General features: G+C 38.3%; 1 protein-coding gene across 1 annotated transcript in view; it reads right to left on the minus strand.

Annotated features, from left to right (window-relative positions):
• LOC131572575 (ankyrin repeat, SAM and basic leucine zipper domain-containing protein 1-like) overlaps positions 1-14,240 on the minus strand; it is a 40,887-nt gene that overhangs the window by 12,937 nt on the left and 13,710 nt on the right. Inside the window, exons 5-10 of the mRNA XM_058825825.1 lie at positions 12,604-12,715; positions 12,226-12,360; positions 9,749-9,861; positions 6,794-6,869; positions 6,357-6,413; positions 1,405-1,517 (exon numbers count right to left, since the gene is read on the minus strand). Coding sequence (XP_058681808.1) covers positions 1,405-1,517; positions 6,357-6,413; positions 6,794-6,869; positions 9,749-9,861; positions 12,226-12,360; positions 12,604-12,715 — 606 coding nt within the window. The remainder of the gene's footprint in view (positions 1-1,404; positions 1,518-6,356; positions 6,414-6,793; positions 6,870-9,748; positions 9,862-12,225; positions 12,361-12,603; positions 12,716-14,240) is intronic.

Below are 14,240 nucleotides of genomic sequence, written 5' to 3' on the forward strand. Positions count from 1 at the left end.
GCCTTGTACATCCTCTCAAGTCCAACAGCTCAAACTTTGCATTGTGCTGCAAAAATGTTCCTCAAGCAGGCCACAAAGTCTCTTTTTCATAAACCAAGTAATGGATAAAATACCAGCACAGCACCAGCACTGGGAGCAATCTGTATGAACGACTGGTTGGGAGTGGAATACGTACTGGACAGTCTCATGGAACTGGGACTCTAACAACACAATGGCAGGATCATTAACATGACTGCTAATGCAGTGTCGGTGCAATTCAGTTCCCTCCAAAGCATGGAGACATGCACAGACTGAATTTGAACCCAAGCACATTCTTTGGGCTGATGAACAACATAACTAACAGGGACTCTAGCCTTACAGCATTCAAATCGTACAGACAGCTCTCCCCAGTACTTTGGAGAGGGAAGGGGTATCTGAGAGTTCCAGCACAGCTGCCAAATCACTAGTCAAGAGGGATATACACACTTCAAAGAGGAACTGAACTGTTACTATTTAATCCATTTTTAGTAGCTATACTTCTGTAAGTTTGGGAACTTAGAAGAGGAAAGATATGGGCATGGGATTTAAATGCAGGTCTAGGTGTATCTTCCAGGAAAAAAAAAAGTACTTCCAGGATAAGAGATTTCAGAAACCTTAAGACTCCTTACCATATTCTTAATTTTTCATTTTGTACTGGATGTGGAGAGCTCTAGCAGTGCTTAGGGAACTTACTAAGTTTAATAAGGTTGCTGAGGAATGTACCTCTCAGCTCCATGGCCTGGCTTTCATGGTGCTGCACAAGACTATACTAAAGAATGAGAGGTGTTGCAGAGTTGATGCCTTAATAGTATAATGAGAAAAAATATCAAGCTGGAATGGGGGTCTGAAGGAGTAACACCTTCTTAAAAAATTTTTTCCTTATAAACCTACTGAATTATATAATCTACGATAGGGAAAATAGCTTCTAAACTGCTTAATTGGTAAGATAAAAAGATGATATATTTTAAAAAGCAGTTAAAACTGCATCCAGTGGAAAACAATGACAAAATCTGGAATCTAAACAGAAGTAGCATTTATGATTTAAGATATACATGTATAAGGTATTATTTTATGAGTTGAAAATTAAAGGCCTATGCAGAAGTTGCATGCATCTCTCCCTCCTGCATTTTTTTTAATTGCATCTTACAATCAGACAGATTTGATTTGAAGACTAACAGAGCCCACCTTGTCTATGCTCCCAACTTTCTTTGTGCAAAACACACCCACCACCAACTCTCATAATCCACTGATTTGCATATTTTCATGAATGTTTTGCATTAAGAGATAAGGGTGTGAGACAATTTTACCTTTGAGCCACAGAAAATAACACAGTTACCTTAAATAGTTAATATTTCACTTCCATTTCCTTAGATATACTGTTAATACCTCAATTCCAGCTTCATCACTTCAGAGAGGTCTTCAAATTTTTTTTCTTCTGTTTGCAGATCGTTAATAGCATCTAGGAGTTTCTGCTGATCTCCAGCATTTGTAATGCCAATCTAAATTTAAAGAGCAATTCCAAATATTATTTACTTTTAATTTTACTAGACACAACAGTACAGTAACACATTTTGCTAGCTTCTAAATATTAAGAATTAAAAGTTCTTTTTAAGTTATTGCAACCAGCTATAATGTATGTAAGTGACAAAGGAAAAAATAAAACCACAGAAAATATTCAATGGTGCAGAACAAAATGACAAAAGATAAGGAACTGCCAAACTGAAACTGCACAGGTTACTCAGAAAATTGGTTTAGAGCTGATTGAAAAAAATAATAGCAGTTTGCCTAAGTATTACCCCAGTCTTGTTAGGCTCCCCATTTCAGAATGATCTGAGTCATCTCTGACAGCAATATAACAAAATATCATGATGGTAATAATTAACTCAGAAAGAAAGAGTAGAAACTATCAAATCAGAATTAAATGGAGAATTTTACAGGAAGACATCTTTTTTAACTGGAGGAAAACACAAAAGATATATACTGTGTAACAGATTCTCCAAGTGATGCCTGGAGCAGAAAACACTGGCAGATGTGCTATCCATCAAGTATCTCAGATTAAATTTTAAGTCATATTTAAATCCTAGGCTGAGAGTTTTCTTGTAGAACACTTAAAGAATAAGAACAGCTCATTTGTTAAAAGGGAAATGCTTCTGTTACACATTCAGTATTTCCCCTGCTCCTCTGACAGGCTGCTGTGCAATGCAGGACTTCTGGTGTTAGCAGCCCTAAGATGCCCCTTCACACAAGTGAAAAATCTCTTGACTTTGCTCCTAAGGTGCCAGCTGGAGTACCTGACTCTACAGGAGTAGACGACTCTGGTATTTGAGACTCAACAATCACAGAGTCTCCAAACTTAGACTATATGGGATCCTCACTGATATTCTAAGGACTTGAAGTTACCTTCTGCACCCCCAGAAATCTGGAAGATGCAGTCTCCCAAATTTCTGTCACAAAGAATTTTGAATGAACAGCTGATAATCCACATCAGATCGACATTCTAGGGAAGAGATTGTGCCTAGAGAAATGCTTGCTTTTATCTGAGACACAATGTTCTGACACCCATTGTTCATTGTGACTGCAAAAAACTGTCCTCCAGGTTCTCCATCAATTAGAGGCAACAAATAAGTATGGGCTCACCAGTGTACTGTTAAGCATTTCAAAACCATCTTAGGTTTATAGACAAGTAAGTTCTTCAGTAATGAAAAATCCCAACAAGATTAATTGGGAATTTAACTACAGGTGTCAAGAACTTTTGAGTTTGTAATAGGATTCCATGGGTCCCTGAATAAATTGTACTGAAGTCTTTTTAGCAAATACCACTAGCAGCCTTAAGACAGAAAGATCTGGGTTTCCAATAAATAATTTGCTTCACTTGTCTTGAGCTGTAAGTTTGCTCAATTCATTAGTTCTCAGGTTTGCCTTGTGAAGCCCTATCTGGTATGAACTAATATTTTCTTAAGGCTTACAAAGCATTACAGCAGTCATTTTATCATGAATAAGTAAGCAGATTTCTACAATAGCAGTTATTCTTGAGGAATTAAAACTGTCTTGCTTAACGTAGGAAACTATTGTGAAGACTGCCTTTGCTTTTGACTCTACCTCCTCATTCCCAAAACCAGCAAGTCAGGATACAATTCCCCTAGAAATAACACATCATTTTGTTCTTCTGCAAATGGATCACTAAGCACCACCACATCTTCAAAATACATGTCAGGAAGCAAAGAATGTGATAAATGTCACTATAGCCTTCTACCACCATAGTAATTCTGCACTTAGTGGTAAAAGGTGCAGATGTTAAGAGACGGAAGGTTGATAGATCAGTCCAAACTACTTCCCAATTTCTAGAGCATCTCTGCAAGAACATGAAGTGGGCCAGAACCTGACAGTTCATGCAATAATGAATGCATGGAGCAACCAAAGTGCAATAAGCCCTTCTTGATGGTTAAATGAATTTTTAGGTTGGTGTTGGTTCACTTGTGCTCTACAGTCCAAATTATGCAAGTATTATTGTGAAGTAGCCATGTTTAAGAACGCACAAGTGCTGTACAATAATTTGGCTACATCTGTAAAACAGACTATAAGCACTGTCAATTTTAGCCAGACCAACTCTAGGAACACCTATTTTTTTTCTTTACTTAAATACATACAAAGCAGCCCCTTGAAATCCAAGTCCCAAGTTCACTCCAGCATGAATGTGACAAGAGGTGAATAAGATTACCTCAACACCTAAAAAATTATATACTGCACAGATAAAACCAGTCAAGCTATGCACAAACCTGACATCAATGCCACTTTGCCCAAGTAACCACTAATTTTAATAATCTGACACATTTCTGTCAAATATTAAATGCTTTTTTCAGAGTGGGGACAGAGGAATGAGTCCTGGAACTGTGATATAGACATACATAGACCAGATAATTATCCAATTATGTAGTTAAAGTTCTGGATTATATTTTGAATTTTGATGTGTCAAGTTTTCATTACACATTCTCAAATCCAAAACAAGACACCAATTTCTCTTATTCTAAACTAAATAAAATGTAAGAAAAAAAAAATTAGTCCTAAATGCATCCAGAAGTAAAATTACTTCTCTTGTTATTTTACGAGAAAAATGCTTAAAACAAAATAAAAAATGTGAGCCTCATTAGTAGTGCAGACAAAAACCTCCAAATGTTGAATAGACATGTCCCAGTATATTGAACACATTTTTTCCAGAATGGAACAGTTTATAAGGTTAAGGAATGCAAGGATTTCAGCTTGATAGACTCATTGTTTAGGCTCTGTTGTGGAACACAGATAAAGATATTTACAGAGAAAATATCTTCCTATATTGTTTGATGGAGGAAAGCATATCATGTTAATGACAGGATTTCTCCCCAGTTCTCTGGATACAAAGCAGCTTGGTTCAGAGGCATTCATCAGAGGTCATCATTAATCTTTGTAGTAATAAGATCCAGGCTCTTTAAAACAGCTGGCTGTTAGCTGAAGGTCTGCTATCACAGTAAAAACTTTCAACTCTGAAGTTACAAGGAAACAGATTAGATTTGTTCTATCAGCAGTGCGGGGAGAAACCCTTAGCAGAGCTCTAAAACTAGACTGCATAAAGAATTTAGGATAACTTATGAAGTGCTAATAAGCCAGGAGTGTTATGCCATTTTTTAATGTCTCCTCAATTGAAGACTCACTAATTAATTTATGTCCATGCACAAAGCATGACTTATTTTTCCTGTTTCCTGCTGTTGCACAGCTAGCAGACAAAGCAATTAAATTCTTACAGATATTATCTTCCTGTGTAGAAGCAGCTGATCCATGTAGTTATTTCAATTTGTTCAAAGCTTTGTTTGCTTTCATAATAGCAAGCCTCAAACAATTTAGAACACTGAAACAGAGTTATTATTTTGAATGAAATTACACGTCTTTGCAGAGGGAACCATAAAGCTTAGCCATTCACTGAAGTCCACAATTCTCTCCTCTTCCCACAATGTTTCCTGAACAAAAACAAGTGATAACTACAATACTAAAGCAAGTGATCAATATGATAATACACTCAGACCAGTTTAACGCAATCATGCTCAACACAGCAGCTCACAAAATATTGAGAAGAAATCCACAAGAGTCTCTTTAAATGACAAAACTACTATCAATAGGGGCTTTAGAGTTCTAAAAATTCCAGGACACCAGGATGCTGTCCAATGATTCTGAGGCCTCAGAAAAGCAGTAACATGAAAACATACTGACATGTCTTACAATATTTTGCCCTAGATCAACTCCTAAAAATCTCTTCATTGACAAAGCTCCCTATGTGAACACCCCCTGAGAATACAGAATTACTTGTGACTTCTGTCAGAAAAATGAATTACTCAGTTACAAGACAAAACATCAAGAAAAACAATCCTTGTTGATTGTCCTCGTAACTTGTCCACTCTAAAGGAATACAACGTTGGATCCAGCTGCCAGAACACACATCTCCTTGGTACCAGGATTAGGAGAAAATAAGGCTGACACTAAGACATGCCTAGCTCCAGTAGCAGGGAGTAGTCTTTAAGCTGCTGTTTTTACAAGGTGTCTTTGGAATCCCAGACCAGAGATTCCAAACCTCCCCAGTGCAGGGTGCTCAGAAGAATCCTGCAGCCTGAAGTACTTAAGTTGTTCCAATCAGACTCCTATAACTGGATTTTATTATAGCACCCCCCTGTAAGCACAGGAAGTCCTTTCACGTCTCACAAGAAAAATTCCAACAAAGAATAAAAAAAAGCAACCACCACATCCCAACTGAGAACTGAAGCCTTGTAATAATGCATTGTTTAGCCAAAATACTAACCTTTGCAAACAGCAAAACAACAACCTTCCCAGTTACGGTAAACTGTAAGACACAAAATCTTCTCTTTTCTCCCTTTTTTGGGGGGGCATAAGGTTTTACAAACCTACATGGGATATAAGATTCTACAATTTAAACAATTTAAATGTAAAAGAGCTCTTTTTTCTCCAACAAAAATTACCACCTCACAAAGGAGGAGCACATCTAAATTAGTTGTTTAGTATTATCTACTGCTATTCCTAGCACTGATTTTCCTTCAGAGAAATCACAATTAAAACCTAAAAATGGTAACAACTAAAACTTAAACTAGAACTATTTCCAGTTCACCCCAATCACTCACTGGTCTGTGAGATTACACACTTCAGAAAAACCCTGTCTATACTAATATTAAAATTCAAAAAGTTGTAGAAGATGCTGAAAGAATTCTTGCAAGGTTAGACATTTATAATGAGAAGTTAAGACATTAAAAACATTTAAAAAAGAGGCAAAATTAAATTAAATTCTAAAGTAGCAAACTGACCTGTATTAAGTCATCTTTTTGCATGATCAGAAGTTGTCTTAAAGTTATACCTTGTTCCTGTAGAAAAAAAAGGGGTTTCTGCCATCAAAAAGAATTTCAACATATTCAAAATATTCAAAAAGAATAAAACAGTTTTAACTTGATTTTCTTCCCTCTTTTACTTCAGTTTTTGGGAACAAAACTAGGTACAAAACATCAGTATTGAAGCAATGAAAGTTCTGTCTAGTTTAGAAATATCAATTGTTGTGACTAATGCACATAATCAAGAAATCCAATTCAGTCCACTGCAGTTTAACCTCCCATTTTATAAATAAATTTCTGTTTAAGGAATTTACTTTAATTAATATATTAATGGTAATATAACTTTTTTATTATGCAGTAGGTGCATTTTGCCTTCACAGATTACTTCACAGGTAGCAAATATACCACAAAATTACCTCCAATAATCCTCTAATGTGTTCTAGACCAAGACCATGTAAAAACACTTCCATGTCATGAAAAGTTGAATAGGAACTGTAAAGAAAATTAATGAGATTGGAGTTAGAAACAGTGGAAATTAAAAAAAGAAAAAAACAATAAATCCGTAACAAATGTTACAGAAAAGCTTCCCAGACATAGCACTTGGGAGGAACCTGAAGCTGGCACACACATCTGCTGACGACAGAAGTACCTTATAAGCATATAACTTAATCTATCAAAAATTTATAGATGTCTTTTCTGTCTAGGAAGTTGAATTGAGCCCAAAGGAGATGACTTTTGTACATAAAGGTCATTTTAAGTCACAAAACATTCCAAATGAACCTTAAAGTTGGGTCACAAAAGCCTGAAAAATGTGGAAGTGGGGTTAAGGAAGGTAACTATGTATTCTTATCAGACAACATTCATATTAATTGGATTCAGTCCACAACTGATACCCTTCTGGTTCCACTTAAGCCAAGAAATGTTAACAAGAAAACAGGACTGTCTGTAATTAAAAATAGTGGAAATTACTCCATCAAGAAACTTGACAGAAGACTGATGTTCCAAAGGTAGACTGAGAAAGTAGTTAACACTGAACTATAGGTTCAGAGTTTAACACTTGTAAACAAATATAAAATATCAATGTTGTTCACCACTCTACCAATGGATATAAAAGTATATGAGGAAAAATAACTAAACAATCAGATAAACTGTAATGAAATTAATTAAATGGAAGAGCAAATCCTACAAAATCCTGAAAGGACTACTGCATTTGCTACAACAAACTCTATCCAAAATCCTGACTTACGACAATACTTTGCTCTCTCTTGTTGTACGCCCTGAAATGAAGGATTGCCTCCTCTTCCCCTCAAAAACTGAAGGAGCATCTTGAGTGCCATCACATGGCACGTACAGGGCAGCCAAGGAAAGGGACCCAGCCAGCATAGGTTTAAGAAAGATGGGTCCCGCTAGACCAACATGACCTCCTCTGAAGACAAGGTGACCCAGCTAGTAGATGAGGGAAAGGTTGTGGATGTTGTCTTATCTATCTGGACTTCAGTAAAGCCTCCAATACTGTCTTCCACAGCATTCTCCTGGAGAAGCTGGCAGCCCATTGGGTTAAAAACTGGCTGCATGCCCAGGCCCAGAGAGTGGTGGTGAATGGAGTTACATTCAGCTGGCAGTCACTGGTAGTATTCCCCAGGGCTCCGTGTTGGGGCCAGTCCTGTTTAATAGTTTATCGATGGTCCAGATGAGGGGATCGAGGTTACCCTGAGTAAGTTCACACATGACACCAAGCAGGGTGAGAACGTTGATCTGATGGAGGGTTACAAGGCTCTGCAGAGGGACCTGGACAGGCTGGATCAACGAGCCAAGGCCAACTCTATCAGGTTCAATAAGGCAAAGTGTTGGGTGCTGCCCTTTGATCATATCAACCCCATGCAGTGCTACAGGCTGGGGGAAGAGTGTCTGGAAAGTGGCCCAGCAGAAAAGGACCTTGGCATGCTCAGTGACAGATGAATATGAGCCAGTGTGTGCCCATGTGGCCAAGAAGACCAATAGTATCCTGGCTTGGATCAGAAATTGTGTGGCCAGCACGACCAGGGAAGAGATTGCCCCTGTGCACTCAGCACTGGTGAAGCCACACCTCAAGTTCTGTTTCCAGTTCTGGGCCCCTCCCTACAAGACAGACATTGAGGCGCTGGAGTGTGTCCAGAGAAGGGCAACAAAGGTGGTGAAGGGTCTGGAGAGTGAGTTGTACGAGGAGCGGCTGAGGGAGCTGGGGTTCTTTGGCACAGCGAAAAGGAGGCTCAGGGGAGACCTTATCACTCCCAGCTGCCTGAAACAAGGCTGTAGCCAGGTGAGGATTGGCCTCTTCTCCCAGACAACCAGCAACAGAACATGAGAGCTGACCCAAGGGAGGGTCAGGCAGGATATCAGGAAGAATTTCCTCACTGAATGGGCGGTCAAGCATTGGAACAGGTTGCCCAGGAAGTCGTTGAGCCACCCTATCCCTAGAAGAGTTCAAGAAATGACTGGACATGGTACTTAGTATTAAGGTTCAGTTGGCTGGTAGTGTTTAGTCAAGGGTTGGCCTCGTGGAGGTGTTTTCCAATCGAAATGATTCTAAAAACAGAATCTGGTGAGGCTTTGCCTGAAGTACTCTGTCTGAGACCACCTCATTGTGAACTCCCATCAGCCTAATGCTACAAAACTGGAGCATTTCAAATTCAGCAGGACTAGCTGAGCAGGGGCATTATGACCAATCAGAACAGACTATGGGCACTGCAAGCTGTCTTTTTAAGACCATGCAGCTCAAGCTGAAGGACACAAGTGGTTGGTTTGTTGAGGACTTCTTAGCCATGCTCTTGTACAAAATCATATCAGGAATCTCTGAAGTTGCTGAAGCAGGTACTGATTTCAGGCATAAGGCACCTTCAATCCTCAGTGTCAGGGGCACACTGCCAAAACTTCCAGAGCTCAACTGGTATTCATACTTAATTATGACTTTCCAATTGATTCAGGAAAAAAGAAAATGGCATAGCTCTTCTTGATGCAATGAAGCTGAACAGACATTCAGTGAAAGCATCAAAAATTTAACGTGATAATGAAGATTTTATCTAAGCACAGAACAAGAAGTATGCAACAGGGGAGCATACAAATTTAACAGAGCTGAAATGAAGCGACACTGGCTCTCCTATACTTTACACTAAATGAGAGGAAAGAAAAATCTAGAGCATGCTTTTTGTTTATATTGCCAAGGAACTTTGTAATCTTGAAAAATTGATCGAACATTAATATACTTACTGTGGACTCTTGGTAGTATTCCAAACAAAACACATTATGTATCAAAACAACTTAAGCATTGATATGAACAAATACAATCTCTTAGGAATTTTTATAAGCTAAAATTACACTACAACTGTATTTACCCAACACTGTGGTCAGAGACAGCAGTCAGAAATTTGCAGATAGCCTCTTGCTCAACTGTTTTATGGTATCTCCCTTGCATGTGATTTGCAGCCAAAGAGAGCAAACTAAATATCTGGAACAGTCAAAATGAATTAATTATTATTAAAACTCAAAATGTAAAAAAATTATATAGGAGTAAGATTACAATCAATTACTACTTACAGGGAACATGAAACATCTGCCACTTCTCTAAAGCATACACCTATAACAAGGTGTAACAAGACTAAACTAGGAGTTCACCAATAGTGTTTCTGAATTAACTAAATTCCAGCACAACGATGAACACAGAGCAGAGTGGTGTCTATCATATGGTCTAAAAAAAGCATCTGCCACTACAGAAAAAGCCAAACACCAACACAGTAATTTTTGCTGCTTGTTTGCAAGAATTCTACACACTCAATACAATAAGTTCTCTAAAGAACACAAGTCATATGACTCTTTTAATGTCTCCATTTCTAGTGCATATATAAACATAACATTTATCAATTTACAACTGACAATCTAAGTTAACCATATCTGACAGAAAGGGATTCTTCTAACTGATCAAAGAAGAAGCCTTCTGCTAGGCATCACTATGCAGTAGTGATGGATTGCAGACATTGAACTGCCTCTCTGTGGGTTTTGAGATAGTTACAAGAAAATTCAGCAAAAGAAATAAAACCTCAATAAAGCTGAAAGAATAGTGAAACCACTTGCCAGAAATTTAAAACTGGACTAGCCAGTTCTATATACAGACACACAAGTATGTGGCTTGATGCTGGCTGGCAAATAAACCCCTACTGAGGCCAGCATGATGGGGAGAATGAGACATGGAAAAGTGAGAAAACTTCATGGACTGAGCTAATACAATTTGATACGTGAAGGCGAAGAAAAACCCAAACCCAAAAGCTAAGTGATGCAAAAGCAGGAACTTGCCACCTCCCACCAATAGACGAATGGCCACTCACTCTCCAATTTTATTGCTGAGCATGATGTTAGAGGGCATGGAATACCCCTTGTGTCAGCTGGAGTGAGCAGCCCAGGGCTGTGCCCCCTCCCAACCTCTTGCTCACTCTCAGTCTACTTGCTAGAAATGGGGAGCAGAGTGAGAAACAAAGATGGCCTTGATTCTGCACAAACACTGCTCAGCAATAGCTGAAACACTGTTGAGTTATCAACACTGTTTTGGTGACAATCCTAAACCACAACATCCTACAGGCTGTTTGGAAGAAAAGTAACTCCCAGACAAATCCAGAATAACACAAAAGAAAAATATTTTTCGTCCCAGAAAGTTTCTGCAGACATCATCTGTATGACAGCCCCATGGGTTGTCAACAGCCTGAAAGCAGACCCTGAAGCTAGAAGCAGCTCATGACCATTAAATATCTCAATACCATCTGCAAGACTTTGCACCAATTGTGTGAAAGTCAGGACTTCAGGTCAAGAGGCAAGAGCCATCTCTCAAGTGTGACAAGCCTGTATTCCCTCCATGTCAGAGAAAGTCATGTTATAAAGACTATGGCTGCAACTTGCTGAACAAGTTGTTTATCAAAGGCAGAAAGCATTTGTAACCCTTTCCAGTAACCTGAGCTAGCAGATCACTGAGCCTCAGACACAGATCTTGTTGGCTTCCACTGACAGCTCTGCGCATAGTTATCATTTTTGCTCCTGCCTAGCCCTTGAGTCTGGCAGGGAAATGAAAAAAAAAAAAAAAAAGAAAGAAAAGGTAAGAAAAAAAAAGCTGTAAATTGCAATTCTTAAGAGTGAATTATACATTTTTGAAGAGCCAGTGTAAAAAGCCACATCATTGGTAAGAGCAACTCAGAACAAAATACACAGGAATATGGTCTGACTGATCTACCATGTATCATCTGATAACAGCAGTAAATGTATTTATTTTAGGAGAACACATGTTGTCTTCAGTAGCTCTCTACATTGGTAATTAGCAGCGGCTCTTTCCATGATCTGAGGGCAAATTTACATTATTTTACACCTTCCTCCAGAGAACAGATTTTGAAAATGGCTAATACCAACTTCACTTTTTTTGGCTTTAGCTTTTCACTTCCAAACTCAATGTGAAACTATACTCTACAGATCAGTTTGATATCAGCATTCTCTCATGTACTTTGGCAGATAGGTAAAAAACAACACAATTTTCTACTTCTCATATCAACAGGGCAAACATGAATAATCCCTTGTTTTGCATTCTACGTCTAAAGTCAATGATTCTGAAAGAATAAAGAAAAAAGGTTTCAAAACACTACAGTATAGCCTTTACAGCACTGTGAAAAGCTGTGATATCACAAAAAATAGTCTGTTATAAACATAAAAGCGATAGTATTCAACTAGCTGCTATAATGTAGTTATTGAAGTAATACTTCTACTGAAAATTATACAATCAATTAACAGATTTTTGACACAAAACACAGAATTTGCATTTCTAAGAGAAATTAAATACCTCTAAATGTTTATTGATTTTTGCTAGCTCTGCTGCTGTTTTTTCATCCTTGGTCTGTAGATTTTTGTCAGCTCCTAGCTCAAGCAACTTCAAAATTACACTTTTATGTCCATGCTGTGCTGCCCATATTAATGCCTGCAAAGAACAACTTTGTTTTACCAATTTTACATATGAAGCAAACACCAACAGTTTCAATAAATAAAGCATGGTGCAATACGGAGACAAAGACTTAATTAATGCAAGAGGATCTCAAAGTAGTGTTAAAGCAGAAAATTATGAGGAATGTTTCTCAGAAAGCTGTACTTCAAAACAAGCTAGTGGATACTCTCTTTTTAAATTCTTTATCATTAAATACAACACACAAAATAAATCACTTACTGTATATCCATTTTCATCTTGGGCATTTATGTGTGATCCATGAGCAACAAGAAAAGCAACAACCCGAGGATAGCCTTTTCTAGCTGCATACATCAGTGCAGTCATTTGCTTCCTGAAAGAAAAGGTGCCAGTTAAAATAGAGTACACCAAAATGCATAAAGGAAAAATAAAGGTTCCACACTTCAATTTTCATTAAAAAAAATATTTTTAAAAGGCACAGTCTAAGTGATGTGTTCTACATGCAGAATAATTTCAATCCAAAGTTTGGAAAAATCTGCAGTTTCATCAAGGGCAAGATATAAATCACAACTGAATACACAAGAAAACGAGTATTGCAAACAACAACTATGTTCATAAATGCAAAACCCTCTCTGGCAGAATCAGTGTAAGCAAAAGAATCACAGATCATACAGCTCTTACTGCTGTGCAGAGGCATGATGCAATAGCAGAGGCTGCACACCTATTACTAACAGTAACCCCAAGTATGCCCAAGTGAATTACATGTACAGGTAATACTAAAGATCTTAACTTTTCAAGTACTAAAACTAAACACAATCTTAATATTTTTGCCCTTTATCCCATTTCTGTCTTCTGCTCACAGAAGTTGCACCAGAGAAAGTTCAGATTAGATATTAATTTTTTTTGTTTTCCCCATTGAACAAGTGGTTAGGCACTGGAAGAGTTGCTCAGAGAGGCAGCAGAGTTACCGTCTCAGGAAATGCTCAAAATGGGCCTGGATGTGGCACTCTGGCATATAGTTTAGGGGTGGTTATGGTGGTGCCAGGTTGTTGGTCAGTCTAACATGATCTTGAAAGTCTCTTCCAATCTTGCCAATTCTACGATTCTATGAAGTGTATCTGTTGATACCTTCTTTCCCACACAGCTTACTGTTTCCTACAGCTGCTGAAAGAGTACTTAAGACACCACCCTTCCCATTACTTCGGTTTTTTGTATCCCAAAACCATGAGGACAGCAGTCTACTGATCTGTCTTAGGGTGTTTCTTAAGCATATCATATCCCATAATCATCTGTGCCCCATAATTATTACAGTATCTTTAAGATCTTGCAGTAGGGGACCTTGTGTGTGTGTGTGGAGGTTGCTTTTATGCACTAAGAGGCTCCAGCCCAGCTGTTTCACCTGTTGTGCCCACTGTGCCGTGCCTTGCCATGGGGAAGCTCTTTGTCTGCAGCTAAAACAGCTCTGTGAGGCTCCTGCCTTCCAGGGAAGGCTCTCATGCCATCCTGTCACTCGGTCCTACAAAGCCTGAAGCTCTCCTGCCAGACTCATTTCGGGAACAGGTAGTTTCCAGCATTTCAGGTCTCTCTTTGTTGCAGTGGGGTATGAGGTCTAGCACTTAGTTTTTTTCCCCATGCCTTTCTGTTAAAGCATTCTGTTTATTAATAAACCAATGTTTTTTCCTCTTTCATCTCTTATTATTCATCTCTTATTGGTGGAGAGAGATTGCTGGAATACTTAAAGGAGATGACTCATTCCAAAGTGTTCTCCTTTGAACTGTCTCAAACCAAGCCATGATCTTATTGTTCTAGATATGCTTACAAGATGAAGCCATTGTAAAATATAGCTCAAAAGCTTCTGTTTGCAAAGTATCTTCCCAGATCCATGACACATTCTTTGG

The sequence above is a fragment of the Poecile atricapillus genome, chromosome Z (genome assembly GCF_030490865.1).
Source record: "Poecile atricapillus isolate bPoeAtr1 chromosome Z, bPoeAtr1.hap1, whole genome shotgun sequence".
Lineage (NCBI taxonomy): Eukaryota > Metazoa > Chordata > Aves > Passeriformes > Paridae > Poecile > Poecile atricapillus.